The sequence below is a fragment of the Petromyzon marinus genome, chromosome 44, assembly GCF_048934315.1.
Source record: "Petromyzon marinus isolate PM22_M1 ecotype Great Lakes invasive population chromosome 44, UKy_Petmar_22M1.pri1.0, whole genome shotgun sequence".
Classification (NCBI taxonomy): domain Eukaryota; kingdom Metazoa; phylum Chordata; class Hyperoartia; order Petromyzontiformes; family Petromyzontidae; genus Petromyzon; species Petromyzon marinus.
The window spans coordinates 8,526,482-8,553,852 of NC_133710.1; the positions used below are offsets into that span (position 1 = coordinate 8,526,482).

Consider the following 27,371-nt stretch of genomic DNA (forward strand, 5'->3'; position numbering starts at 1 on the left):
GTTCTGGGCTGATTCCTCACCGTTCTCATGATCATTGCAACTCCACGAGGTGAGATCTTGCATGGAGCCCCAGGCCGAGGGAGATTGACAGTTCTTTTGTGTTTCTTCCATTTGCAAATAATCGCACCAACTGTTGTCACCTTCTCACCAAGCTGCTTGGCAATGGTCTTGTAGCCCATTCCAGCCTTGTGTAGGTCTACAATCTTGTCCCTGACATCCTTGGAGAGCTCTTTGGTCTTGGCCATGATGGAGAGTTTGGAATCTGATTGATTGATTTCTTCTGTGGACAGGTGTCTTTTATACAGGTAACAAGCTGAGGTTGGGAGCACTCTTTTTAAGATTGTGCTCCTAATCTTAGCTCGTTACCTGTATAAAAGACACCTGGGAGCCAGAAATCTTTCTGATTGAGAGGGGGTCAAATACCGATTTCCCTCATTAAATGCAAATCAATTTATAACATTTTTGACATGCGTTTTTCTGGATTTTGTTGTTGTTATTCTCTCTCTCACTGTTCAAATAAACCTACCATTAAAATTATGGACTGATCATTTCTTTGTCAGTGGGCAAACGTACAAAATCAGCAGGGGATCAAATACTTTTTTCCCTCACTGTACACACGCACATCGACATTTCTAGGAAGCGCGCTGAAAATATGCTGAGCGGGGAAACAAACACACAACGAAAAGTTTACGGGCACAACGAAAATTCGATATCGGGCCCATCTGCCACGACGCCGCGACATCGATTTTCTATTTTCTCCGAGGGCGGTATCCTGCCAACGCTTCCCCCCCCGCCCGCCCCTCTTCCCCGGCGAATCGAGAAGGGGGGCCCCCAGATAACCACTCTCCCCGCGGACACCCAGAGGCACGACGCCGCCTGCCTGCTGAGCTGTAGCAGATGACGCCGGGGGAAGAATTAATTCTCAGCGGGCACCATGCAGCGGCTACGTGGTTCCAAGGGTGGAACCGCTACTGCCACGCTTCTTCATACTAACACATACGGGATCCGTGGGCGGAACCGCATCGCTCGCCGATGCGTGCGTTTTACGGGTTCCCCATTAGCCGTTTGTTTGGCATCCCATTTACAATTTAATAATCGTTCGTGCACTTTGCCAAACATCCACATGTAGGACCACAGAGCTGGTGAAACTGTTGGTGATGGTCATGGCGTCCTTTGCACACATCTGTGATTTTGCTCGCGCACCGAATCATTCTGAGGGTGAACGAGAACTCTCCGTGGTATATGATGATGTTCGACGCTTCGCTCTTGAGTGGTGCGAGCTTCTTCAGCAACTGGCGTGTGACACTCGAAGAATTGAAACCTTCGCTGTGGAGTCCACGTGTGAACATAGGTTGGGTAGTAGATTGACATATTACATTGAGTCGCTCTTGCGGATGTGAATTGTTGTAGCAGTGATTCCGGGATTAGTCAGTGCGCAAGAATCACCTCTGATAACTCAGCTGGCTGACCGCATGCCCTTGTATCTGCCGGGAGTTGATAACAACTAAAGTCAATAATAAAGACGTTATATATTTGCACGTGGTGTGGTGTGGTGTGAATGATCAAGTATCATGCACGTCGATGATCAAGACAATGATGACAATGATGTTAATAATGATGACGATGATGTCGATGATTGATAATGATCATGATGATAATCGTGTCAGTTATGACGTCGATGATCAAGACAATGATGACAATGATGTTAATAATGATGACGATGATTGATAATGATCATGATGATAATCGTGTCAGTTATGACGACGACGATGTCGATCATCATGATCATGATGACAATGATGACAATCATGATAATGATTGTGATGATGACAACGACGATGTAAATTATGATGATGACGGTGTCAATCACGATGACAATAACGATGAAGTTTATCATGACGACGATGACGTCAATCATGATGATCATGATGAAACTAATGACAATGATGATAATGATTTTGATGACGATGTCGATCATGATGATGATAATTTTGACGATAACGATGATGTTGATCATGACGACGACGATGTGGATGATGATGATGATGATGATGACGACGACGATGTCGATCATGATGATCATGACGATGTCGATCATGATGATGACGACGACCATAAATGTTACAACGACGATGAAGACTTTTGATTTAAAGCTTCCGTGACACATAGAAGGGAAACAATAAAATAATAAAAATATAAAACAATGAAATTCTCCCGACGTTTCGACTGCAACACAAGCAATCATCACAGCAAGAAAAAAATTCAAATTTTCCTGCTGCGGTTTTCACGCCTGATGACGATTGCTTGTGCTGCAGTCGAAACGTCGTGGGCATTTTATTGTTTTATATTTGTATTTTCCGTTATCGCTTCCCTTGACTTTACGATGAAGACGTCGGACGCGGCGACGACTACCACCACCGCCGCCGCTACGATCGCAATAACAGCGGTGGCCATCCCCCGGCAGGCATGCACGCGTTCGGCCTCTGCGTCACGGCGCTCATGACGGACGTGGTGCAGCTCGCCACAGGCTACCAGGCGCCGTACTTCCTCACCGTGTGCCGGCCCAACTACACGCTGCTGGCGGCCGGCGGCTGCGAGGAGGGCGCCTTCGTGACGCGCGACGTGTGCACGGGCACCGACCGCCGCTCTATCTCCCACGCCAGGTGCGCCCGAAGCTGATGCGGCGGCCGTTCGCGCTCGCTTCGTCTCGATCCCTGTTTTGTGTGCTTGGGTTACTCCTGACGCCTTTGCTACCGGGGCTTGGCCACCTGAACGTGAACTTGTAGTTGCTGCTCTGCATCTACATCAGCCGTACGATCTGGGGCGGCGGAGGGTGGGGGAATATATCTGTTTGAACCGTACGTAGCCAACCGCGCTGATCGGAGGTGCAAACAAAAAATGACAGGCGACGGGGAACATGAGGGTTGCCAGCTAAAGGAGGAGACGGGAGAGACAGCAAATCCAGTTGCAGAAGCAACTTGCAACGATTGGATGCACCTGGGGGAATCCGATGCACAGTTGTTGAGTAAAATGTCATGGACAGGGCTACGTGGAAGGCAGGCCATGATCACTGATGTCTTCGAGGAAGGACACGGCTCACGTTTCTGGCAATGGCGCTTCTTGGTTGCACATTGTCATAGCACGTTATTGCGGAATCAGAATCAGAATATTTATCCTGGAGAAATCCGATGAGCTTTGAAGTTTTGTTTTTTTAGATGTCCAGTCGTGGCGTTGCTGGCAATGTGCTGTAAAGAAGGGCCGTTGCCCGAAATGTCGCGATCATATAATTGGTCTTTTAATTAATGCCACAGTGCTTTTTGACAAATGTGTTGAGTGTTTTTTTTTCGTATTTATTTTGTGGTCGGGCGAGGCCTACGTGGTGGTGGTTTTACCCCAAAATTCATCTCACTAACCCTCCACCACCCAACAAGCCTGTCACGTTTATAAACACAATATTATTACCTATACGTGGCAACTCATCAATCAAATTCCGACCAATTAAGCGCTAACTCACCGGTGGAGTTAGACATTTTCACGACTGAATTTAACGTTTCGCTCAAAACCGCTGTGAGCTTCATCAGGTCATGAACTCGAAATTCGAGTGATTTTATTAAATTGTTTTTGTTTTTGCCAATCCTCTTCTTAACGGCTTGCGGATGGAGCCTTGGTGTCGTGGCAATTGGCTGCAGTTGATAGGCTGGCCATTGGAGCGTTAGAAACATGCATTTCGATCATGTAGATAATTCTGCCCTCGATAAATTTCCACGCGATAAGCCACCTCATTGAGATACCATTCGTGGCCAGGGTTGCTTCTGAAATCGATCAGTGTGTTCTTGTGTTCTTGTACCGCTTGTTGTTGAAACGTTCGAACCCCGTGCCACCTGCTGGACATCTGTGACGAAAAGAGCTTTGTCGCTCATCGGATTCCTCCAGTGTAAATACACATTCTGATTCTTAATGATGCTGCCGTGGCATTGGTCAACGTTCCACCAGAGCAGCAACGGAAATAACTGCGCGAGTTTCTGTGCAATCTGGTGAGAGCGCTAATGTTTAACTTGACGCTTAGGCGTGGAAAACATATTTTTTTTTCTCTCGAGCTCACATAATTAAGAACACTCTGCCCTCTATCAAGAGTGCAATTGCGGGAGTGGGAAGCGGTGATGCATGTCGTGTTAAGGCATACACAGGCACAAATGGGAATTGCCTTCAATGAATATACTTTATGGCTTTTGACGTTTCTCTCGGATTAAATTCGCTTTTTGTATGTAAAGTTTGGTGGATGCTGCCGTATTGTAATGTTCCGCATGCTAAACTTGTCATCTGGAGGTCGCCGATTCAATCCCATCAATTCAGTCTCCTGGCGTGGCGGTTGAAACGATTGGGCAAGATTCCTGAATCCTTCCGCCTTACAGTCCACCCAGCAGTGTACAGTAAATGTGTGCAACAGCAACAGCAGCAGCAGCAGCCACAGTCCATGGGTGGGTCGTGTGTGGTGGGGTCAAAGTGTGGGTTATCCCACCTCCTCCACAAGAGGCCAAATATCCCCTTGTCAGGGGAGAGGGCTCTCCAGAGCTCCCTTTTGCTGGAGGCCCTTCCGCCGTGCAGTGGCGTGAGCCAGCGAGCAACCGCAGGGGCCGCGCCTTTTGTTACGGACGCACTTTTGTGACGCTCCGCGTTACAAAAGTGACAGGCTGACGACCGGCCACCAGCGTCTGCGCAGAGCCGGCGGCCGGTGGCTACACAGAGCCAGCGGCCGGTGGCTACTCAGAGCCGGCGGCCGGTGGCTACTCAGAGCCGGCTGCCGGTGGCTACACAGAGCCGGCGGCCGGTGGCTACTCAGAGCCGGCGGCCGGTGGCTACTCAGAGCCGGCAGCCAGTGGCTACTCAGAGCCGGCGGCCGGTGGCTACTCAGAGCCAGCGGCCGGTGGCTACTCAGAGCCACCGGCCGGTGGCTACTCAGAGCCGGCGGCCGGTGGCTACTCAGAGCCAGCGGCCGGTGGCTAGTCAGAGCCGGCGGCCGGTGGCTACTCAGAGCCGGCGGCCGGTGGCTACTCAGAGCCGGCGGCCGGTGGCTACTCAGAGCCAGCGGCCGGTGGCTACTCAGAGCCGGCGGCCGGTGGCTAGTCAGAGCCGGCGGCCGGTGGCTACTCAGAGCCGGCGGCCGGTGGCTACTCAGAGCCGGCGGCCGGTGGCTACTCAGAGCCGGCGGCCGGTGGCTACTCAGAGCCGGCGGCCGGTGGCTACTCAGAGCCGGCGGCCGGTGGCTACTCAGAGCCGGCGGCCGGTGGCTACTCAGAACCGGCGGCCGGTGGCTACTCAGAGCCACCGGCCGGTGGCTACTCAGAGCCACCGGCCGGTGGCTACTCAGAGCCACCGGCCAGTGGCTACTCAGAGCCACCGGCCGGTGGCTACTCAGAGCCACCGGCCGGTGGCTACTCAGAGCCAGCGGCCGGTGGCTACTCAGAGCCGGCTGCCGGTGGCTGCTCAGAGCCGGCGGCCGGTGGCTACGCAGAGCCACCGGCCGGTGGCTACTCAGAGCCACCGGCCGGTGGCTACGCAGAGCCAGCGGCCGGTGGCTACTCAGAGCCGGCGGCCGGTGGCTACGCAGAGCCACCGGCCGGTGGCTACTCAGAGCCACCGGCCGGTGGCTACGCAGAGCCACCGGCCGGTGGCTACTCAGAGCCACCGGCCGGTGGCTACTCAGAGCCAGCGGCCGGTGGCTACTCAGAGCCGGCGGCCGGTGGCTGCTCAGAGCCGGCGGCGGGCTCTGAGTAGCCACCGGCCGGTGGCTAGTCAGAGCCGGTGGCCGGTGGCTACTCAGAGCCGGCGGCTGGTGGCTGCTCAGAGCCGGTGGCCGGCTGGTGCTTTGTGTTGGACGAGCGGCCACCAGCGTGTGCCGTTGTCGTTGCAGGCGTTCCTTTCCGTGCCAGCACGCCAGCGTGGGCGCCTTCGCTGCCGTCTACATCTCCGTGAGTGAACTGTCGCTGCAGCGCCTTTGGCGGTCTTCGCGGGAAGGTAGAAAAAAAAACCGGGACACGTCACGGGAAGAATGAGGAGGAGGAGGACAACCCTCATCATCATCATCGTCGTCGTCGCAGCAGTGGCAGCTTTTTGGCGAACCGTTGAACAAAGATGTTCGCCGCATCACATGCTTTCAGACGCGACATACATTGCACATGACGCTATACACTACACTGTGCACTACACTATACACTACTATACACTACACTGTGCACTACACTTTTGGATGGCCATCGAACAAAGACGTCATCCGCATCGCCGCGCTTTCGGGTGCGCTTCTGCGGCCGTCTGGAACGCTCTTTCTTTCCGATATTTAGGAAGCCACTGGAGCTGTGCACTTTTAGATAATCTAGATTGAAAACTCGTTTCTTTAGAACTGCTTTTCGTGTTTAGTTTGTTGTCCTTCCCCAAGCACCTCCGGTTAGCACGGTTGGCTACGTGCAGCGCGAAAGAAGTTCAATGCAGTAAAACCTTGGATTGCGAGTAACTTGGTCTGCGAGTGTTTTGCAAGACGAGCAATTTTTTAAAATAAATATTAATGTGATAAACGAGCTAGGGTCTTGCAATACGAGTAGCAGTACGTATAGACGCTTTGTCTGCCGAGCGTCACCTGATCACAACTGATATACTAGTGCTTTGATATACGAGTGCTTTGGATTACAAACACGTTTTCCGGGAACAAATTATACTCGCAATCCAAGGTGTTACTGTATACTTAATACATAATTCATGCATACAACTCGCAAAACGGCGAGGGGGTAGAACTGCTCCTAAATGCGTCGTCTTGAGCGGTTAATTATTCTCACGCAACTGTCAAGAAAACTCGACTCTTAACGTACCCCCCCCTTCCCGGCCCCGCGGAAGAGTCACAGTATTCCCAGGACAGCGGCCACTTTCGCAACAAGATAGTGCCGGGGAATCCCAGGACGTTCGGCAACCCTATTCGGGACGTACGTGAGCTTGAATGATATTTATTAGTCATCTCTGTTTAACCCTCGAGATGCATGCGTCACTTTTTGTTCAAGAAGGGATCTTGACAAAGTGACAGCGATGCATTAGCCTTATTTCGCAGGGACAAAATAATTAATAATTCAGCCGACAGTACCAATTAATAATCCGCATGACAGTAATAAGTAATCTTAGACAATATTTAAATATATACTTGAATATGTCAAAGTCCAGCGAGTTAAAAAAGGGATTTACGGAGTGGTTATAAAAGAATATGTGGTTTGAAGGCTTCCCCAAGATGCTGCCCCCTCTCATGATTCTGCGATGTAACGATTCACCGAGTTCATGCGCAGGAGCTGATTTCATCGCTCCATCTCCTTGCCGAGCGATATAACAGCATTATAAAATGTAACGGCACTGAAGGAAGTAGCCGAGAGAGAAACTAATAGGTGCATTTTAAATCCTGGAGTCACCATTTTATTCTTCACATTTGTTATTTTAAGGACCTGACCTGATTCAATCAGCCCCATATCGGCGTTCCATTGGATATATTTGGAGCTTGCTTGTCTCTCTTCCCGTGGTCACGTGGATTTTACTCCGGGTCCCTCTGGTTTTTCCCTCCGCATTTAGAAACGCGCGTTTCGAGTATTTGGCTGCTATAAATGTCCCCATGATAAGCCACTGCGTTGAGCTATCATTTATGGCCAGGTCGATTCTGAAAAAAAGAGCTATACAGCTCAGTGGGCCTTACCCTGACGCCTTTTGGCGTCATCTGGTCGAGCACCAATTGGGTCGAGGCTCAAAAGAAAGCCGTCCCTTGGTGTGGACCAATCAGTTTCAAGGACAATGCATCATATTATCATAGTGTGTTTTTTGTTTGCATTTTGACTGCAGGTATTGTGGTTAATGCAGACATGAATCCTAGTAAAAAAAAGGTTTCAGTTTTGTTGCCAGAAAAAAGGGGAAAAACCCTATTATTAAATAAAAAATGTTTAGTTTTACAGCTGAATGGCACTGAGCAAGAGGAAGTTCTGTGACTTACGACAGGCCTGACGGAGGCAGTCTTGAGCACAAGAGCCGTGTAATATTAATCATATATTAGCAAATTTAGTATTTGCCCCATTCTTATCGCAAGGCCATCGCGAAGGCACTACGTTTACAAGCGTAGTGTGCCGGTTGGGGGTGATGTTTGCGATACGGTTTGATCAAATCAAGCAACTTGCGGTTCGCTTTTCACATTTTGAACACTCTGATGATGACGCACACGTGGCGTTCATTTTCATTAAACTGCGCCATGGGATCTGGAGCATCTCTCACATCCACTGCGAAGCGGACGGTGCGTATTTATGGTAAGCACAGCCGCGGTATTAACCCCGGTCGGCTGTCGGGCTCGAAGCACTGAACATTTCAGCAAAAAGCGGTAGGTAAAGTAAAATAAATTTTAAAAAAACACATGCACACGACCGCTCGCCATGCCGCCGAGCTGGGAGAGTGCAGTAAAGACGGCCGTTTGGGTGTGCCAGGTGAAACAACCGACACCTGAGAGGGGGGGGGAGGAGGGGCATATTTGTGATGATAAACAAAAAGTTAAATTTCGATGACTTCCATATTTCACGCCAGAAATAATTTCGTACGAGCGCCAAGGACATTGCCCCACCACTGTTGCGGGTTTGCGAGCCGGTGAGCGAGAACATGGCGCTCTTGTAAAAGTCACGACCATCATCGAGCAACTCCCCCCCCCCCCCCCTGTGTCACCATCGCCGCCAGATGTACCTGAACACGGTGCTGACCGACAGCACCAAGCTGCTCAAGGCAGTGCTGGTGCTGGCCTTCATGCTGTGCGCCGGCATCTCGGGGTTGGCGCAGACGGTGCAGTACAGGAGCCACCCTGCCGACATCTACACCGGATTCCTCCTGGGGGCGGCCGTCGCCCTGTACCTGGTGAGTGGCGGACGCACTGGGGAATTGGTGGCAATGGTTGCCACTGTCGGTGAAGGTTGGCTGTTTGCCCGATTATGTGAATCGTATTTTTCTGGGGGTGGGGTCAAGGGCCGATTCGGATATCATTCGCCGCTGACGTTAGCCGTGGCTGGGAATCGAACTCGGGTTGCGGGGTTCACGCATCGTGTGTGTGTGTATGTTGAACTTCTTTCGCACCGGACGTAGCCAACGATGCTATTCAGAGGGTGCGAGGGCAGGGCAACAAACCATACACAAAAAAAACTGCTTTAAAAAAAGGAGTTTTCGCAAGCGTATCGCTATGAATGTGTGACCCGAGTTCATAACGATCACCGCCCACAAAACATTCATTATATCTAGTAACAGGTGTTTGATGAGGAACAATCCACGAGATTCACATCTCGTGGATTCCCAAGGAAAGACATAAGCAATACATCATCAGTTTCACGTCAGCGGTCACAAAATCAGCAGACGTAACCATTTCACAATGCACACAGAAGCAAATAATAATCATCCGAGACTGGAGTTTTGACCCTTGGTCAAGTTCGTTTCACAGGCTGCCACCGACCGACGAATACGCATCTTCCACTAGGACATCTGAACCGAGCCAGCACAAGGTTCCCCCTGAGCCAGGCCAGGCTTGCCCCGGCACATCTCGGACGGCGCAGTGCAAAAAGAGATTATAAAATATTCTTTCATTTATTTATTTTTTGACCACATAAGGCCCTCCGAGCTATTTTTCAGAAGCGACCTGGCTATCACAAACGGCGGCTCAAATTGGGTGGCTTGTCGTCGCGTGGAAATTTATAGCGGCCGAATGCTCTTGAACAGCAGGCGAGGCAGTCAACATCTCGCCACCGCGGCGCCCCCCCAAAGCGGGAGCCCCCGTGGCGGTGGCCGCGGTGGAGTGTAAGGAGTGGCGTAACCCAGAGGTCGCCGGCGGCGGCTCGTCGAGTCGCCGCGGCGACGCCGCTCCCGGGCGCTGCTGCCGCGAGCGTGCCGAGTCGCTGCCCCACCGCGACCGTTTCCCGGCGCTCGCAGGGCCGCTTCGTGGTGGACAACTTCAAGCCGAGGAGCGCGATCGGCGGCCCGGCGGCGGGCCGAGGCGACGGCGGGCCGGCGTCCAAGCCCTTCCTCGACCTGGCCCACGAGCCGCTGGCGCGCGCCGGCGAGGGCCTCCCCGGCGCGCGGCGCGAGCGTGAGCTCGACCTCCCTCGCCAGCAGCCGGAGGGGGCGCTCACGCGGGGCATCGCGGGAGGTGGCGGCGGGGACCCCGGCTGCGGCGGCGGCGCCGGCGGCGTTTGCGGTGCCGGCGGTGCCGGCCCGCAGGAGCAGGGCGGCGGTGGCTGCGTCTCGAGCGGCTCCGTGGGCGGCGCGTCGGCGCCGTCGCACTTCAAGCGTGCCAGCCTCGACATCCAGACCATTAACCCCGACGCGCTGCCGGGCGGCGCCGAGCTGCTCACCTTCGCCAGCAACACCCTCCCGCGGGCGGGCGTCGGGCCGGCCCCGGAGGACTTCTCCGTCGTGGCCGACGGCGGCGGCGGCGGCGGCCACCGCCACCACCACCACCGGCACCACCTGCCGGCGATCGTGTCGGTCGGCGGGGGAGGCGGCGCCGGCGGCGGCGGCGGCGGCGGCGGCGGCTCGGCGACCGTGTACGCGACGTCGAGCGACGCGGCGAACGCGTCGCTCGACTCGATGCGCTCGCGGCAGCTGCTGGCGCAGTGGCGCTCGGCGCAGCGCCACTCGTCGCTGCAGAGCACCGACTCGACCAGCCGCCAGTCGCTGCAACGGCAGCTGAGCGCGGACCGACGCTCCAACGGCGAGCTGGGCTCCGGCGTCTGCATCAACGTGGGCGACCAACGCTACCCGATCTCCACGCCGGTGTACGCCGGCAACGCGGGCGCCGGCGTCTCGCAGCAGCAGCAGCAGCAGCAGCAGCCGCAAACGTGCAACGGGGGAAGCGCGGTCAACGGCAGTGCCGGCGGGAACGGCTACGCCGATCAAGGCATCGCCGCCGGTGCCGCGCGCGTGGCGGTGCAGTCCCGCCCGGGCTCCAGCCAGCTGGTGCACATCCCGGAGGAGATGGCGCACGACGGCCCGGCGGCTCCGCCCCCACCGGCACCGTCCGTGGCGGCGTCGCCCAAGGCCGGCGGCGGCGGCGGCGGCGCCCGGGTTCGCGTCAACGTCTCCGACGCCTACGGCAGCCTGCGCCAGCACGGCGCGGCGAGGACGTTCCAGCGGCAGCGCGGCGACGCGTCGTCCTCCTCGTCCGGCAGCGAGGCGTCCGGCGGCCGCGGGCGCAGCCCCGCCGACGCCGGGCGCGGGCACCCGGTCGTCCGCGTCTCGCCGGGGACGGCGGCGGCCGGCGACGGCGGCGGCGGCGGCGGCGGCGGCGGAGGGGCGCCGCGGAAGTGGGGCGCGCTGGCGAGCGCCGAGCCGCGGCAGAGCTTCGAGATGAACGACCTGGGCGGCCGTAGGGGGGAGCGCGGGCGCGGGGCCGGCGGCGACGGGGAGCGGCCGCCGTTGGTCACGCCGCTGCAGCGCGCCGCCACCCTCTCCGCCGTGAACCTCAACGGCGCGGCGGGGGGCCAGTGCGACGCGTCGGACGCGTGGGCCGCCGCGGTGGCCGGGAGCGCGAGCCGCGACTCGACGCTGCGCCGCAAGGCGAGCGTGCCCGCCTCCGTGGTGCCGGGCCAGGGCCGCTGCCTCACGCCCGACGGGCTCACGCCACACGAGCTGTTCACGAGCCGGCGCCACCACACGGTGCACGTGAGCAGCCTCATGGGCTCCACGCAGGCCGACGTGTGAGCTCGGCGGTTGGGGGGGGGGGGGGGGGTTAATGGCACCGCATGGGGTCCTGCGGCTCTCCGATCCACGTGCAGATAGGTTGAGAATCTTTGAAGAGCTCCAAGCTCGTTGGAGCGGATCGCTTACAACGATGCCCACCAGAAACGTCGGACAACTGAAGAACACACTGGAGAGGTGTTAAATGTATTCTACAGCCACCGACCGCGACGAAGTGTTATCGGGCCTGTGATAAGCGTGTGTGTTAGGTTTGTCCCTGGGGTGGTGCGTATCTCTCCGTTCATATCCCTGCGCAAGCGGTGCAAGTTTCACGTTGCCCTGGCAGAAGTCAATCTCTCCATGGCAGCCCTGAGGCCAACAGCAGAAATTCCACATTCATATGGCTGGATGGGAATTTCTTTACATAGGACTACCACATACAGCATATACATACGTTAAAACCCCAAAACATCTCATGTGGCTTGAGTGAAACTACACTGAGACTCATTTCAGCTGGGTCTGTCTATATCGGTGACCCGGAAAGTATTTCCAAATCCAGCACACCACATCGAGAATACCGGAATGTGTTCGGTGAGCATTTAAAAAAGCCTTGACACTGCTACGCAAGGGGATGATTTCGGCCTACCCTGCCGCACGTCGCAATTATAACCTGCGACCCGTTGGTTAACTCAGCAGCGTACAATCGCGAGCTGTTCCACTCCTAATTTTTCCAGCATCGCACATTTAGTTTAACGCAGAGGCAGGCTTTCGCGACCAATATTATCCATAATAATGTTTTTCGAGGATTTCTCCACAACTCTGGCCGTTGCCTAATGAGGCTGGTTGTTGTTTAAACATCATACTCGAATTGTGGACGTTGTTGGTTTACTCTCCAACACACCGGTGTGCTGACCTCGTAACGAATTTGCATGTCTTGTTCCCGTGACGAACCTTACTAATTTCCTGTGTCGGGTGACGGCGGGTTTTCGCGACACATTAATATTTAATGCGATCTAACCCCCAAAAAAAAAAAATTCTGTTATGGATCACACAATTCACTGTCACCCAGCCTGTGTCAAATCTCACGGCTCGTTCCAGAAGCCATCGACGATACCGCCGTCGTCGTCATCACCATCGTCATCAGCCAGGATCTGAAATCTCCACCAGTTGCTCAGTGGTGGCTGACGGAGTTGACTTTGATCTCAGTTGACAAAACGGGAAAGATCTGGGCCATCGTCAGCAGCAGGCATGACCTATCCACTGCTGGATGAAGGCCACCCCACATCTCTTGCCATCAACTAATGGTCCCGTGATGCCAGAATCCGTAAATTGCTTCTGCGCATGATCTCTGTGCTCCCATCTCCTCTTCGGTCGCCCTCTTGGGCATTTTCCCTCCTTTCTTGAGATACTTTAATTGAAAACCGTCACCATAGGCAGCGCTTGGACCTCCAGTGTATTCGTGTTTTGGAGAGCGTCCGCATTAAATATGTTTATGATTACGAAACGTCAACAACATTTAAAACAACAATATTCTTCTCTGTGTCAATTCACTGGTGGATGAAAACTTCTCCAATGATGGCCATACCTCACCAAATTGGGCACTGAGGGGTTGAAGAAAGGGCGGGGGAGGGGGGGGGCAGCGGGCGATGTGGGGGAAGGTTGAGGCCAAGTCTGGTTTGAATTATTGAGCCCTAAATATGACCGACTGTCGTGCCATCAATGTGAAGTTTCTCAACAACGCCAAGAAGGACACAACACGGACACACGCGCGCACTCACACGCACGCGGCTATGGAAACCGCAGACGCTGGCATATTCAGAGCGCCCTCACTGCATGGGACTGGCTGGCGGCGGCCGCTCCCTCAGCCTGTGACGCTCGACAAGCCATCGAGTTTGAGTGGCCAACAGGCGGAAATGACTCACGCAGGCGAAGCCGCTTGTCGTCCTGCTGCTGCTGTTTCTGCTGGCGTCACACGCGTCGCCGCTCGGCGTCGCCGCTCGGCATCGCCGACGTAAAGTCGCCGTGGCCCACGGAGCTGGACGAAAACTGCGTCGGCTCTGCTCGTTTTACCGCAGCGTGGTCTTTGCGGGTTCCTTCTCCAAAGGCTTTCGCTGCTGCTGCTGCTGCTGCGGGCGTTTTGAACTCACGAGACCGCTGTAATGGGGGGGGGAGGAGGGTTTACTCGTGAAGGTGTCTGCAGTAGTGCATGGCAAAAGCCAAAATTGTCATTTTGCTCTTGAATTCATTTTTAAAAATCCAATTCATGACCGGCCTCTGTCTGATGAAATTGACGGCAGGCGCTTAACCCTTGCCCGTTCTGGTGACGTACGTGTACGTCATTAAAACGGAATCGGAAGGGAAAACTATAGTAAAATAACTGTCGGTACCGAGGTTCCCACAAGGCCATGCGGGAGGGCGTGTGGCAAAATCAGGCGCCAGCTAACATAGAGTGCGGTCGTGTCGCTATCAGTTATCTGCGGTGAGTACCAATGTCTTTAAAAGACAACGGCGCTACGCCTCTCTAAATCAAATGAACGCTGACCGTTTGCGCGTTCTGAGGTTTAGCGGTGAACAGGACAACCCACCCTGCAACTTGCAGATGCCTCGGAATGGGAAAGCGTCGCATCCTATTAATTTAGTGCCCATAATTTTTTGCTAAACTCTTTCAGCCACGTGAATGGAAAAAAGAAAAAAATCAGTAAACCACTGCTGTGATTTCTATTCCATGAACACTTGGGGGAAAAAAATCGATAGTTTTAAAATTTTAAAAAAGATGTGCTATTCAGCATATGACAGCACGTGTCTTGGAAGCCATTTAAACTGTGTATTCGTAATCAGAAATCCGATGAGCTATGAAGCTCTTTTCACAGATGTTTTGTCTTAACATTGGCTGAAAGAATGAGCCGCCCGAGGAATCTAAGCAATGAATCACTATGTGAGGTTTTTTTTTTTTAAGAGTGATAGAGCTACAGGAGAAACCGGATGCATAGGTTTGCTGTAGTTTTGATGTGCATTTCCCAGTATCTTACAAATCGTATTGCATTGTATTCATGAAGTTTGTAAATTTGCATTGTATTCATGAAGTTTGTAAATTCACGATAACCTGTTCGAGATTTAGGATCGAGATAAATGTCAAGGGAAATCTTATTCCAGTCCAGTTTCCGTCGATATTTGCAAGTTTAAAGTGACAATCCAGTAAGTTGATTAACAAGGCCTTTTCTTTCTTCAAAGTGCTGTGGTTAATTTTTTTCCCCCTCCAATTTTATCCCGACCATGCCCATCGGCGTTGCGTCATGAGACAAAGTAGCCGTTCGCATCTTTCGCTGAGCAGTGCGACCCTTCCTATTCAGAGAACGGTGATCCACGGAAGCGGATATCACAGAGCTACCACTGAAATCCCTTCAAGTTACCGCTGGGGCCAGCACCTTCCCACCCGCTCTGCATTCGGGAGTAATGCTCGTCGCAGCGACGGTCGACCCAAAATTTTCATTCTCAGGGCAGTAATTCAGCCAATTTATGAGCGGACTCAAAATTTGATGCGATGGTCGCTTTTGTGCAGTCATTTGTGACCAATGACCGGTCAGTGTTATGGCAGAACATTGCAGATATTGTACAGTGTTACTGCTCTGTTGATTCCACTCCATTATAAGTGCTCGGCTCTTGCATGACATGAATGCTCGCTCTTCTTTTGGTAGCTGTTGAAAACTCAAACCATTGGTCTGTACGAAGCGGTGGTTGGACTTCGTGCAGAGTGTTGACGGGACACTAAGTTGCAAAGGCATGGCATTTTGGATCATTTATTTCTTCCTGCATGGGTGATCAAATCAAACCTGTTATTTAACACGTCGTATGCAGCTGTCATCGCCCGAAGATTAATGTCGCATCATGAGGATGTGCTTTTTTTTTGTACCTATGCTGTAAAATGCATCGCTCCTAATTCTGTAGCACGCATTATGAAACGTGACAATTGTACGAATTTAATTAATATTCATATACCAAACCACATTTTAAGTCACAAGTTTTCTACCCGGCTGTAAATTTCGAAGAACATTTTTTTGTATGGCCTGCACCCAATATTCAACGTAGAATCCCACCATTGATTGATTTTTTTTCTATTACTAAAGCCTCTAGAATGTACATATAGAAGCACATTGTAAATCTGGCGGTTCCGTCCACTGGCTCGCATTCAATTAGTCTGTTCGATACGCTCACCCTTTAAATGTCACGGTGATGAATCAGAGCGACGTAGTTATACGCCACTAAAAATAGTGGTCACTTAGCCGAGATGGACATTTCTTTCATCGCAGTTCTGATAAAGGAATCGCTTACATGTACATAAATTATAGCAACGTATTTTGCATGTGTAACGCGTACGTGCGTGTTCAAGTAGCTATAAAACATGCTAAAAAAAGTGTCGATAGCAATGTACTGAGGTTTTGTTTTTAATTAATTGGCGTCATTTAAACCGACAAAAAAAATCACTGCAAAGCTTGCCTGCGCTTAGCACCGAAGGGGCCGGATTACGCTCTTCGCTGCCATACTGCGTGAACATTGATGCCCGTCGCGACGGGCTTGCTGTTGGATTTTTGTTCGTGCGCGACTCCCATCGGAAGTGCCGCCCGTTTCTTGTAGGCCGGGTACACCGGACGGCGAGCGGTCAGTCCTGTGACATTTACGCAGGCGGTGTCCTCTGTTTCAGATAAGTTCAATAGTGATGACCAGGATGACGTTGACAATGATGGTGATGATAATGATGATGGTGACAGTAATGATGGAAATAACGATGGTTATGATGACTCTGGCCACGATGACAATAACGACGACGGTGATGATGATGATGATGGCGACGATGACGATTTTACACATTTAACCGAGCACCAGTGGACTTACGAAGGCACCTTCTCTGTCCATTGACTGAAATTAGCTGTGGACAATTTCACGTTCATTTGAGGCGATTCAACAACAGTCTCTTGGTGCCTAACAATAGCTGTGATGATGCAGTTTCAATTTATAACCGATTGACATTGAAGGCTAAGATGATTATGATCAAGGAAATGTCATAACGCTGTTGGGGTGTTTTTTGTTGTATTGAAGAAAAAAGATAAGGCCCGTAATAAGTGAGCGTTTACGTTGTCATTGCAGTTAAGGATTGCAAAAGTGCATTGTACATTTTTTTGAATTAGGGCACAGATTCATAACGTGTGTATGTTGAACTTATTTCGCACCGTACGTAGCCAACCGTGCATCTTTTGAATTGTCACGTGAATATTTACGTCCGAGGTCGGTTTTAGCATTGCACAAGTGCTTTCTCCTCATAGTTCCTACAGAGTTATCGAGACATTTTGTATCAAGTATGAGACGTATAACGGACGTGGCAGAGCGATGATTAGGTGCTGTGGAATCTGCTTGTGGTGCTTAACTGTGTAGTTTACTCCGAATAATAATTACAGTTTACATTTTATCACAATTATTTCTGCTTTCACTCCTAAACAGCTGTGATTGTGTATAGAAAATGTTTTACCCCTATATTCTGAGGGTATTTAACGGACACTAATTACAAATAACCTCATTCTGTGAAAAAAAATATAACAGATACACGGTTGTGGTCTACCGCATATTTGTTCGGCATGATGACCGGAACAAGAGGTGTTGTTTCTATGAACCACATAGTAAACCACCGCATTCTGAGTTCCTTTCAACAGAGGATGAGGAATGGCAAAACTACACGAACACTCTCCTGAAGCCATCTCATTGTGGCCAGCAGCATTGTCATATAGCTGCTGAACACAGTGCCCATACGCAGTGATAGAATAGAATATATATATTTTTAGCATAACTGTTAACCGATAGCTGTTATATCTCGGAGCCACGCTTTATCGAATAAAAAGGGGCATCATCGCGAATGCTGAAGAGCTTTGGGCTACGTCCACAGACGGATGCCTTGTTGGGGGCAAAACTATACATCTGCAAGCGCTTCACATGATCAGCGAGTGAGTGAGCGAGATGACACGCACATAGGGTGGTGCTGGTCCCAAACATACAAGCATCAGGGGTGGAGCCCTCTTGATTCATACTATTTCAAGTGAGAAAAACAGACGGGATACTCGACAGACTAATGATGTCGAGGTAGTGAGATGAGAATCAATGCAGAGATGCTGTGAGACGAGAGAAGAGCGCTCCAGACAAGTTACAGAGGAAGGAACAATAGCAGTCCTGTAATTGGCTCGTTTATGTGAAGCAGCGTGTCAGGTTTATCCCAATTTTTTTTTATTTCGGCTGGTATTTGGTTCACTCCCGAAAACAATTATGAAACCGCTGCCCCACGAGCTGCTTCTGGTCTCCAAACAGCTCCTGTTTGTTTTTTCTCTCGCTTAGCACCGCCACTGCGCCTGGGTCTCGAGCCTGAGCCGCGAGCCCTACCAAAGCAGCCATTGGCTCCCGAACGGATTCTTCTGGCTGTGGATTGCAATGTGTACCAAGTGACCTGTGCCAAGCGGCTCCAACTTGTTGCCATTTTAGCTGTGCAAACATCACAGGGTCATCGCACACCAGTAGACATTCCCTTTCTCTTCCGACACGTGCGCCCCGATGTATTCAAGTTCAGTTGCATACAAGGCTTCAGTGTCACGATGACTTGACGGGCGTTGCATTGCAATATGTCTCTGAAATAGCCACCGCCGTAAACACCGGTCTGGGATTGTTGTAACATTTAACAGGCCAATTTCCTTTTTATATGCATACGTAATTGTTACAAGTGTCATTGTAATAATTGCAGCTGTTTGTCAATTCACTGCTGGATGCATCCCCACAAGGTCATGGGGTTTGCTTCACTATTTTTCACCACGCTAGTCAGGGTGGCTTTGGTGAAAGGGTGGAAGAGGACCCAGAGCTTGTCCAGTAATCGTTTGCAACTCTGACGATCACCATAATCGGGAAATCAAACTCAGGTCGCCGGGTTCATAGCGCGTTACGCTATCCGTTGCACCAGAGCCCCCACATCTTAATTCGTTTTTTGTTATGGAGATGGTAAAAGCATTCTTCACAATTGAAAATGCGTTTTGGTCACGAGGACCATGTTGGACGCACATTTCTACTGCACAATCATTGTTTTCACATTCTTAAGACCGACCTTATTCTCAAAATTGTTAGTTTCATACCGTATACGATGAGACATTTTATTTCTTTGCATTTCGGCCAAGTCGTAATCATCAATCGACCCGACATTCTGATAATTATGTTTTCCCATTAGCTGGTGTCCTATTGCATACCCTACTGATCAGAGCTCGACAATGTGTGAAGTAAAACAACCGAACAGCAGAGACAGTTCAACATCTAACGTCACCGCAAGCCTTCAAGGCAACGGCAGATGACCAGGACAATCGGGTTTCAATGCACGAGGGACATGAGTGTTAGTAGCAGAGCTCAATTTATCATTGAATATTTTCAAAGGCCCCCCTAATCCCTTGGGCATCCCTCCTCCCTTTCCCGCCTCCCGCTCGAATGGCGGTGTTGTAATAGTTCCCAGAGCTCAGCCCTGGACAGCTCCAACTGAAGTTAAGGCCTGGGTGCCACTCACCTGCATTGGTGATCCTGGACCAGAATTTAAGGTTCAATGTTTCCGTGGCAAGAACCAGTGTTTTACAAAGGGTGGCCCTTGTTGAATTACTAAAGAGTGACCGTCAATGATGTCAGCAATCCCAGAGAGAACATCGTGGTGCCTTCACTAGACAGGTAATTACCTACAGAAGAAGCCTGGGGGAGGGAGCAAGGAAAAGTTTTCTAGAGCTAAGCCCTCAAACAGCTCCGGCTGCCATTTACAACTGGTTAGGAGGATCCATTGAAGGCACCATACCAAATGCTCCAGTGGGTTAATTGCGCACAGCGTAATGAGTGCATTTTATTGAAATTTATCGTTCGTGGCACCATGTTAATGATTTAGTAGTTGTTGTGGGGGACGCTGTTGAGATAACACTGTGTAACACAATTTTTGTTCCTGGGTAGTAAGTGTTATTTTTTGTAATTGCTTATGCCTGAAAAGTATAGAAAATGCCTATTATTCCCCATAAACTTTGCTTTTGTGACCAGGGCAGTGATATTTTGAAATGTACCTATTTTCAATGAGAAAACGGGCGAATTTGTGTCTTTTTGTTCACGTAAAGTCAGAAAAAAACAACATATGAATCAAAATTAACATGTATTTATACTAAAGTAATACAAAAATGACTAGTAAAGATTTAGAAGTGAGTAGTTTTTCGAGATTTACGATTATACTGTAAATCACTTTCACGAATCAGCCCCCAAATGTAGTCTCTCATCATGTTCTCGTTATACTGTCCTTGGTAAGCAGCGTTCAAAGTCCAGTATATCCTGGTGGAAGCACTCGCCTTGCTCCTCCGAGTATGTTCCCATGTTCTCCTTGAATTTATCAATATGAACATCAAGGATATGGACTTTAAGGGACAGCCTACAGCCCATTGTGCCGTAGTTCTTCACCAGAGTCTCAACCAGAGTCTCAACCAGTTCCAGTTTTCGACCTTGTTATACCCCAGGAAGCCACGAACCACTGCAACAAAGCTGTTCCAAGCCGCTTTCTCCTTACTAGTGAGCTTCTTGGGGAATTCATTGCACTCCAGGATCTTCTTTATCTGTGGTCCGACGAAGACACTGGCTTTGACCTTTGCCTCAGACAGCTTAGGGAATAAGTCTTGAAGGTACTTGAAGGCTGCCGACTCCTTATCTACAGCTCTGACAAATTGTTTCATAAGGCCCAATTTGATGTGCAGCGGTGGCATCAGCACCTCCCGGGGGTCCACCAGTGGCTCCCACTTGACGATGTTTCTACCCACAGAGAACTCGGTCCGCTGTGGCCAGTCCCGCCTGTGGTAGTGTGCCTTGGTGTCCCTGGTGTCCCAAAGGCAAAGATAGCAGGGAAACTTAGTAAATCCGCCTTGGAGACCCATCAGGAATGCCAACATTTTGAAGTCTCCGATGACCTCCCAGCCGTATGCATCATACGTCAAGGCGTCCAGCAAGGCCTTGATGCTTTTGTAATCTTATTTGAGGTGCACCATTATGGAGCAGCACGGCTTTGAAGCTCCTGGATGAGCTGTCAATGAAGAGGTGCCACTCATTCTGGTTACAGGCGATTCCGATTGCCTCGAACAGACTGGTCACATTGTGGGAGAAGCAGAGCCCATCTTGACGGGTGAAGAAGCTGCAAAAAGGTTGGTGATGCTTCCTCTGATCTGCGACTTGCACACTTTTATCCAGCAAGTTCCACTGCTTGAGCCTAGACATCAAAAGCTCAGCATTGGACATGGTGAGACCAAGATCTCTGATCAAATCGTTGGTCTTTTTGGTTGGAGTAGTATGGGTTTCTCGCCTCAGCTCCACCTCTGAAATTGTCATCTGGATCTACGTCTTCCTCGCTCTCTGACTTGCCGCTCTCTTCTAAAGACGGCTGCTCTCTCTCCAGAGGAGTGGGTAGGGGGAGCTCATGGCAGTGTGGCACCAGGGCGATGAATGAAGGAAGGTCTGGATACGTGATAGCAGGTGCATTCTTGCCAATCCGACGTTTGGCAGGGTCCACCATGCAGAAGTAGCAGTTGCTTGAGTGGTCAGTGGGTTCCCGCCAAATTCTCGGGATAGCGAACTTCATGGCTCTCTTTTCCCCTCTGTACCATCCTGCAAAAATTCATTTATTTCACCCATGACTAATGTGTAAGAGATTATCGCAACATTTTGCATATATGATTTATTTTTTAAATAATGAAAATTGTAAAACATTTTAAAATTAAAAACTTTTCCAATTTTAATTTGTTTTATCTTGATCCCTGACAGGCATGCCGAAATATACCTTGTAGGCCTCACACATCTTATTAGATGCTTCCACAGACTACTTTTTCACTTTTGTCTTGATAAATTGGCCACAGACATAGCAAAATGCATCTGCCGGATGCTTGCAGCCTCTTGATGCCATCTCAGAAAAATGCAGATGTATCCACTTTGGCAGTTAGAATTAAACTGAAGTGGTGGGCTTAAGGCCCCTGTATTTATACTATTTATATTACTGGGAGGTTCTATAATGTTCTAGAAGTTACTCCAAGTTTACTCAGCACTGAATCTATCTGGAATGTTCTGGAAAATAGGTAAATTTCAAAATATCACTGTCCTGGTCACAAAAGCATAGTTTTTGGGGAATAATAGCCACTTTCTGTACTTTTGAGGCATAAGCAATTAGGAAATAACACTTACTACCCAGGAACAAAAAAAATAGTTACACAGTGTGTTGTGTCCGTGACTGGCGATAACAATGATTCATTAACAGGGTGACAACAGACAGTACATTAATTTAACACGTGTGCATGCCAATGGTAATTGATAAGAATGTAATACTTGGGTGTTCAACTCTTCAAACGTTAAACCTGCTCGGTGAAAAGTTGTGGGAACGCAGTACGGTAAAGGTGGATGCAGAGATGGTACAAACAAAACGTGCATGTAAAAATAAAAACAACGGCACAAGCTAAACAAACGCTGAACAACAATACCCCGATTAACACCGCTGCTACCTGATTTGCGTCGCCTCAAGCCCACACGTCGCTGGCGATGGCGTCGTCGTCCGCCCGTTTCTCGTTGTCCGTCGCCTCTCAGCCTTCGCCTCCACCCGTCCCTGTAAATCGCTTCGATATTTTTCCGCGCACCCTTCAGGAACGCATCCCCCACCTAAACCCGGGTATTACTGTAACACGTTTGATTTAAGTAGGGGTTTTTTTTGTATCAAGACTTGCGAATTTATTTCAATTGCACCGTTAGTGTATTTAGTTATTGCCATAAATTCGTGTTTTCTTAAGGTAAATCTCTAGTTGGATTATCTGTGTGTTATTTATAATTAATACTTGTTTTGATTAACATAATGTTGAATCACGGTTTGTTATTTTTTCTTCGTCTCTTTAAATACTTTCCACTCACATCGCTAATCATAGTTTAAACTCCCTGCTACAGGTCAACTTTACATCTTGACAAAATGTTCAAAACCTATCACCGTGGAGATTTGCCCCATGGTTGGTGATGGAGACATTGGCAAATTTTCACAAAAAATTTCAGAAACGAACCAACATCCATCATCTCTGAATTATGAGAAGAGGGGGTGTCCCCCCTCCCCCCCTGTATTTTTAACGAAAAATGTAGGAGGGTCTTCCAATCTGGCAGGTGTACATTTGGGTGCCACTGAAAGTGAAGTTTCAATTTTCTAGGATCACACATTCCTCTCAATTTGTTGTTTTTCGTGTAAAAGTCAACAGCAGAGAATGCCGTTTTACTCTGTTCATATTTACAGCTTGCTCGGGATCCCCTCCGCCTCGTCTTTTCTACACATCCATGTGTCAACTATGACTCTGTGTTGTGTTGACTGGAATGCATTTTTCAACTGCGGTGAGCACCCAATAAATATTGAACAATTGTCTTTAAACCGGCAGTAGCTTCGGTTTAACAGGCAAAGGACTGGTACACAGGAGATCGTGGGTTCGATCCCGACCCTGACGCCTGCTGTATATCTGGAGTTTGCGGTGTCTCTCTCTCATCATCATCACAGTGGCTATGAGATGTTAACTACCTCGCCTGGTATACAGGAGGTCGTGGGTTCGATCCCGACCCTGACGCCTGCTGTATATTTGGAGTTTGCGTGTTTCTCTCTCATAATCATCACGGTGGCTAGGAGATGTTAACTACCTCGCCTGGTATACAGGAGGTCGTGGGTTCGATCCCGACCCTGACGCCTGCTGTATATTTGGAGTTTGCGTGTTCTCCCCGTGGTCGCGTGGATGTTTCTCCCAGTCTCCCCTCCACATTGAGAAGCACGCGTTCAGATTATTTGGCTGCTCTACATTTACACGTGATGGTCAACTTCGTTGAGCTATCATTTGTGGCCAAGTCGCTCCTGAAAAAGAGCTGTATAGCTCAGTGGGCCCTTACCTGGTTTAAGAAAATAGTTTCGCGTGTGACCATATTTGTATGACTTTATTGACACCGGCCAGACACAAGGTTGGGGTGCATTTACATTTACCAGAGCATCTTATAATCCGGAGAATATGGCACCACGTGTCAACACCACGTGTGAATTCTGCTCTTGTGCATTAACACTTGTATCAGTGAACACCTTAACTTTTCATGTCTATCAGGAGAATGGTTTAGGAATGAGAAGTCAGGGAATAGTTTTTTTTTAAAAGATACATTTAAAAGGCGTGACAATCTAATCATCTTCTTTTGTTTGGAAATGTGAACCTCTCCAGCCGTGAAATAGTGAAGTAAAATGGTAATTTTCAGATGGTTATTGGAAACAACGTTAAAAAGTTAACCAACAAAAAGTTGAGTTTATAATGGTGCTAAAATGTGTCCTTGATTTTTTATTGAGATGCTTTTATTTCTTCATGCATTTTAAACATTAAACTAATTGCATTTCATGGGAAAGGGATCAAATTTATCACCATTGATATATTAAAAAAAACTGAAATAATTTATAAATGTGGTGAGAATAATAATAATAATAAATCCTACACATGGGTATAAGCAGTCGACATTTATTCTCCAACCTCATTTTAAAAAATCTGAATTTATATTGTGTGCAGTGTTCGCTCACTCTCTATGAGAGAAAATGTTTCAGAAGCGCCACAGGCAAGTGGGAAAGCATCCGGAGTCGTCACCAACGATTGAGTGCCCAAGCTCTGATCCGACATTGGTATGTTCGGCCAACTGCATTAACCTTTTTTTCCCCGATATGGAGGTTTCTAAGCATTGTTGAGTAAATTTTAAATCTCAGCAATTGCAAATAATTTATTCCGTGAGATACAATAAGCAATATTAAATATATTATAACCGTTTAAGTACATAATATATGAACGACAGTATGGACATAAGGGAGTGCATTTTTAAAAATTACCCTGAAGCCATTTTAAAGCAACTTTACAGAGACGATAATACATCATTAAATATATGAAAATAGGTAATTACATGCCCAGTATATGTGCAACTTATTTGCAAAACAAACCCCGTATAATGTATCTGGAATATTTGGAGCGACACTTTTCATGTAGGCTTCATAAATAAAATAGCTATATAGTAACGTCATGCTTTGTTTTTTAGACAGTCGTGTAAACGTTATAAACAACAAGTGCTTGGTATTTGTCATATTAAACAGAAAAAAAAGTGCGGATTATCGAGGTGTTATACCACATTATGTGTTCTCTGTTGTGGTAAGGTCCAAAAAAACATAAGGTTCTTAGGCACTTGTTAAGATGCGCATATTTTCTACAATTAACCGCTTTTTGGGGTTTGCACTTATGTTCAAAGTGATTGTCAAAAACTGTTGTTGACATTGATTCTGAGAACAGTGTTATTGTTATTATTGTTGTTGCAGGTCGGCAGTAAACTTGCCGGTCGGGAAAAGTACGGTGCTCTGTCGAAATTAAACGTTAGTACGTTTATACGAAGTAAAATGTCAATACAATGTGATGGGAAAAGACGTAGCCAAAAAAAAACCTAAAAACAAGGTATTGCCTAAAAACCTTATTAATTTTTCGTACGACCTACTTTTTTAAACCTTTAAAACTAATGCCGCTGTTATTATCTTGGTACTATCATGCAACTTGTGTTGATGCTCAGTTCCCGTCGTGCCATACAATTCCTAGCGTTGACTGTTGCTGTTTTTGGTGATTGGTGTTGAGAACAAACATTATCGTAAAGTTGTGACTTCCATAGATTCTAACAAACATAAACAATGCTGATTTGTACGACTTTCAAACATGTTATTTCACACTTCATGGATGCGTTGGCTGCGAGTGCTTGTGGTGAGTGTGTGCTTGTGTCGTGCGGGGTCGTGGTGGTGCTGAGATTCGCGCACTGCAATACAAATCCGCTTGGCCGGGTTAGATGACCAGCCATGGCTGACATCAGTAGCAATTAAATGCACTGGTCTTGAGCCTGCCCTAGGTCATCTCAGCCTTAAATGAGTGCCTGGTGCAGTGTGTAAACATTATCACTGGGGCAACAGGGGCGGTAGGATGTTGCTGGCTACACCACCCCATCATATGCTGTCAGCCTTTTATAAGTGCTCAAAAGATTCCAGTGTGTCTATATCACTACCTCGCTTGGTACACAGGCGGTTGTGGGTTCGATCCCAACCCTGACGCCTGTATATTTGGAGTTTGCATTTTCTCACCGTGGTCACGTGGATTTTTCTCCGGGTCCTCCGGTTTTTCCCTCCACATTTAGAATCAACGTGTGTTTAGAGCATTCGGCTGCAATGCATTTCCACACGATAAGCCACTTTGTTGAGCTATCAGTTGTGGCGAGGTCGCTTCTGAAAAAGACCTATATGTGGACCTAACCCGGTAAAAAAAAACATAGTTTCGTTTTATATACACCTCTGAATAATACAATGTTATATTTACAGTTATTTATACATCATGTACTCCTCAATCATTTGCTCCTCAATCATTTGCACTCCTCAATCATTTGACTGAATTAAGTAAGAATAAGATGGAGCGGTGGTGCAATGGTTGGCGCACTTCATTGTGAACCTGGGTGCCTGAGTTCAGTTCCCCTGCGACGGCCAACATAGGTGGGGAGTGATATCTGAACCGGTGTTGAGACCCACTCACCAACCAGCACTGAGCAGCATGGTGAAATATGGTCAGAAGCTCCGCTCGGACAACGCACCATTTTTTACAGCAGTGGATTGACAAACGGCAGAACAGTATTAAGAAAAATACTCAGATGTTGTTGAAACGATTATTAAAAGGAAATTAAGAAAGCGCCAAGTCTGACGTGCTTCTACAGCCGTTTCCGTGACATCTGTGCCAAAATTGGAGCCCAAATAATCGCGTTTCATCGTGCTCGGTGACGCTGCATTGGCAATGGTTGCACAAACACAATGAATGAAATAAAAAAAAACTCAACACGTCCATAACACCATGACCTTAAAATGAAAAAATATATAGTTGGTGACGATTTGGAAAATGGACCTTCCTCATAGCACATAAGTCAACATTTATTTATTCATCTAATAAAAATTATGAATTTGCGATGAAGGCCCATTGCCAGCAACGTCACCTACTACGGTATATATTTTCACTTTTATTGCAGCAGTGTTATTGATGGATATGTTGCATTCTTTTTTATTGCATCTTGGATGACCACCACAGGGCATGGTCACAGATCCCTCAAGATTGCTGGCTCATTCATCCGATTAGTAAATTAATACTAGATTAACCAACTTTAGGCCGGAGGGCATGTCACAGAGATAAACAGAAGAATAGCACTGGTAAAAGATATATTTCAGAAAATAGCATCCATACAGAAACATTTAATATTTAATCATGATGAGAATTACAATAGTGCAGTGATACATGCCCCAGTCTGTTCTCCTGTATGGATGTGAAAGCTGGAATTTAACGAAGCTCCTATAGGAGCAAACTGGAAACAAACAAGAATAATTTATGTTAGCCGACTCTCTGTGTTGTATTGCATTATATTTCTAAGTTTACCGACTTTAGTTTTTTCTCAATCATTCGTACCTGAAGATGATTACTTGTGTTGCAATCTAAACGTCGTATTCTATTATTTAATTTATTTTCTTTCTACGTGACTTTACCGAAAGAACC

The 27,371-nt window shown here is 48.7% G+C and overlaps 1 protein-coding gene and 1 long non-coding RNA gene across 5 annotated transcripts in view; one reads left to right on the top strand and one right to left on the bottom strand.

Annotated features, from left to right (window-relative positions):
• LOC116951874 (phospholipid phosphatase-related protein type 4-like) overlaps positions 1-25,510 on the top strand; it is a 53,311-nt gene extending 27,801 nt beyond the window's left edge. For all 4 annotated transcript variants that reach the window (XM_076073993.1, XM_076073994.1, XM_076073992.1 and 1 more), the window contains exons 5-8: positions 2,465-2,663; positions 5,912-5,969; positions 8,737-8,910; positions 9,970-25,510. In XM_076073993.1, coding sequence (XP_075930108.1) covers positions 2,465-2,663; positions 5,912-5,969; positions 8,737-8,910; positions 9,970-11,739 — 2,201 coding nt within the window. In that variant the 3' untranslated portion in view covers positions 11,740-25,510. The remainder of the gene's footprint in view (positions 1-2,464; positions 2,664-5,911; positions 5,970-8,736; positions 8,911-9,969) is intronic.
• Positions 23,150-27,371, bottom strand: part of LOC142930896 (uncharacterized) — a 315,254-nt gene continuing 311,032 nt past the window's right edge. The window contains exon 2 of the long non-coding RNA XR_012946872.1: positions 23,150-23,256. This is a non-coding gene — a long non-coding RNA (uncharacterized LOC142930896). The remainder of the gene's footprint in view (positions 23,257-27,371) is intronic.